The sequence below is a fragment of the Carcharhinus amblyrhynchos genome, chromosome 10, assembly GCF_965287045.1.
Source record: "Carcharhinus amblyrhynchos chromosome 10, sCarAmb.v2.hapA, whole genome shotgun sequence".
Classification (NCBI taxonomy): Eukaryota; Metazoa; Chordata; class Chondrichthyes; order Carcharhiniformes; family Carcharhinidae; genus Carcharhinus; species Carcharhinus amblyrhynchos.
Window position 1 is genome coordinate 11,292,650 of NC_137333.1, and position 2,584 is coordinate 11,295,233.

Genomic DNA, 2,584 nt, shown 5'->3' on the forward strand with positions numbered 1-2,584 from the left:
CACACTGTTACCTAAGGTCAGAATTGAGGTTACGATTATGTGGGGTGAGGAGGGTAGGGCTTGTTGTGGGTGCAGGTTCAATGGACCGAATGAACTCCTTCTGCACTGTCTGGATCCTACAGTTCTGTGAATCTAGTCCTGGCACTGACGTGAGGCAGCAGTGCTAACCACTGTGCTGCCTTATCACACTCTCGGTCCCAAACAACAAACTGCTGCAACATTGGAACCTTAAACAGTGAAATGTTAAAGAGGGTGACTTCATTAGCTGACTGCAATAGAACCCACGCTTGACAGTATAGTCTCAATCATCAGGGGAGTTTACTTCATCTACAGCAAGCACTAAATGAGGAAGAGAAAGTTCCTGCTTTGTCCAAGGAAACCTTTTTGCACTTCTGCACAAAATGACTTCAGTTTCGCAGTGAAAAGTAAATTCCGGCAAAAACAGAACGTGGAAGCTTAGGCAGAGAGGGGATTCTAAATCATATCTAACATCATATCAAAGTCTATGCTGTCTAAGTTTAATCTTGGCTACTGTTATTCTCCAAATGGCAGGCAAAACTTGAGAGAAGTGAAAGCGAGTTCAGGTTAATAAAATGGTGAGACAGACTGCAAGCCTAATAACCAGTTCAGAACGCAAAGGAGGAAGATGACTTTCTTGGGTGTGTTTAGAATTCGGCCACACATAATTTTAGAGTGGAGGGGGAAATCTTCCTTCAGACTTTTTTTTTATAATTTAGGTTGTCACATTTTACAGCAAATTTTGAACAGAATATCTGTGATATTTACTACCTGCATTCTGGGCATCTGGAGATTTTGCCCCTCTCACCAAAGGGGCACAATTGGTGCACCAGCCCATTCCTAGCGCCCTAGTGGAGAGGTAAGTGACTAGAAACCCCCCTCCCACACGACATAAATTTAACGAGCGAAGAGTGCTGAATAACAGACATTTTAATCGTGTTGTGCATCTCCACACTAGTGGAATAATATTACTTGAGTGTCATTGCTCTGTGCTATCGATTGGCTTTGACCAGAATCGTTTTGAAGTGTCCTGCAGCAAACCTTCAGCGGTTTACCTGGTTAACATTTCCATGGTGGCTATTGGCATTCCTGCTTCAAAAAAATAAAGTCCAGACCACCCCCTCTTTCTGCCCGAGTGGCCTCGCTACATAGTCCTCACACAAAGAGAAAGGGTCAAAGAAAGGATCCATTCTGAGTCAAATATTCCTCCCAGTTCAGTGAACAGGATAGGCAACATGGCATTGGAGAAAGAGGTTGGCTTTTAATTCATACAAAAGGTGGTGGTGTGGTGGTGGTGGTAGTGGAGTTGGGTGCTGGGGGGGATGGATGGATGGATGGATGGATGGGGGTGGGGGGGGTCTCCCTCTTGTGGGATCATCCTCTGCAGAAGACGTACTCGGTGTAGCTGGTCCAGATCTTGTCCTCCCCCTGGTCGCTGGCGTAAGCGCAAGTCCCGGTGGAGCTACACGCCAACATGTGGAAGCCAGCCTCCGCCAGCAAGTCAAACGCCTGCTCCAGGAAATTGAACTTGAGATAGTAGCGGGACGTGTACCTCTCGGGGGGTCGGTCGGGGTCCCGGCTCTCGTTCAGGGTCTCCCCGAACACCTCCTTGGCCAGCGAGGTCTTGCCGCACACGGTGATCCTGGCCACCCTCCTGAACTTGGCGTCCGCCTGGCAGTCCCTGCCGATGGTGTACGACCCCCGGTAGCCCACGGTGATGTAGCCGGACCGGCGGGCCAGGGTGGTGTCGGAGGAAGAGGGGCTGGCGGGGGGCAGGGGCCCGCTGCCGGAGAGGGGCAGACGGGGCTTGCCCCCTCCCCCTGCCCGGCAGCCCTCCTCGCCGGCCCCCCAGCCCTCCTCGCCCAGCCAGTTGCGCTGCTGCTCGGCGGCGCTGAGCTGGCGCACCAGCTCCCGCAGCTGGAAGTACTCGGCTTCCCGCTGCAGGCGGCTCCTCTCCGGGAAGTGGTCGGGCAGCACCAGCCTCTGGTCCCGCATGTAGTCCAGCACGTAGCGGAACAAGAAGCCGTCCCGGTCCAGGAAGAAGCGCCCCTTGCTGTCCTTGGGCAGCTCCCGCGGCGACTTGCGGCTGAACATGTCCCAGAGCAGCGAGTCCGGCACCGCCACCAAGGTGCGGTGGCGGGTCACATAGACCTGGCCCCCCACGTTCAGCTCCACCACCGCCGGGAAAGGGGACTCCCCGTTGGGCAGATCGCACAGACTGTCCGCCAGAGCCATCTCACTCAAAACAAAAAAAAACAAGGCAGCAATGTCCCCAGCTCAGCGCCTTGCTGCTGCTGCTGCCTTCTCTGCAAAAAGCAGATGTGGGAGGAAGAGATTTGACTGAGAGAGAGTGTGTGTGACGTTCAGTTTCAGCAAATCAACAAGTTAGAAGGCTGACACCTTCCCCCCCCCCCCTTTCCTTTAGAAACCTGTGAACTTTTTTTCTAAATTCTTTTTTTAACTCTCAATTTACGAAGCCAGTGCTCGGAGTGCCACAGTCAGAAGTCTCATCGCACCAAGTTAAAAGTCCAACAGGTTTATTTGGTATCACCAGCTTTCAGAGCGC

At 52.6% G+C, this 2,584-nt stretch overlaps 1 protein-coding gene across 1 annotated transcript; it reads right to left on the reverse strand.

The window, feature by feature from the left end:
- Positions 1 to 1,360: 1,360 nt before the first annotated feature.
- On the reverse strand, positions 1,361 to 2,313 carry LOC145349534 (BTB/POZ domain-containing protein KCTD12-like). The gene has a single exon (XM_080198116.1). It carries the CDS (start codon positions 2,251 to 2,253, stop codon positions 1,393 to 1,395), a length of 861 nt encoding a protein of 286 aa, XP_080054242.1. The 5' UTR covers positions 2,254 to 2,313; the 3' UTR covers positions 1,361 to 1,392.
- Between the last annotated feature and the right edge of the window lie 271 nt (positions 2,314 to 2,584).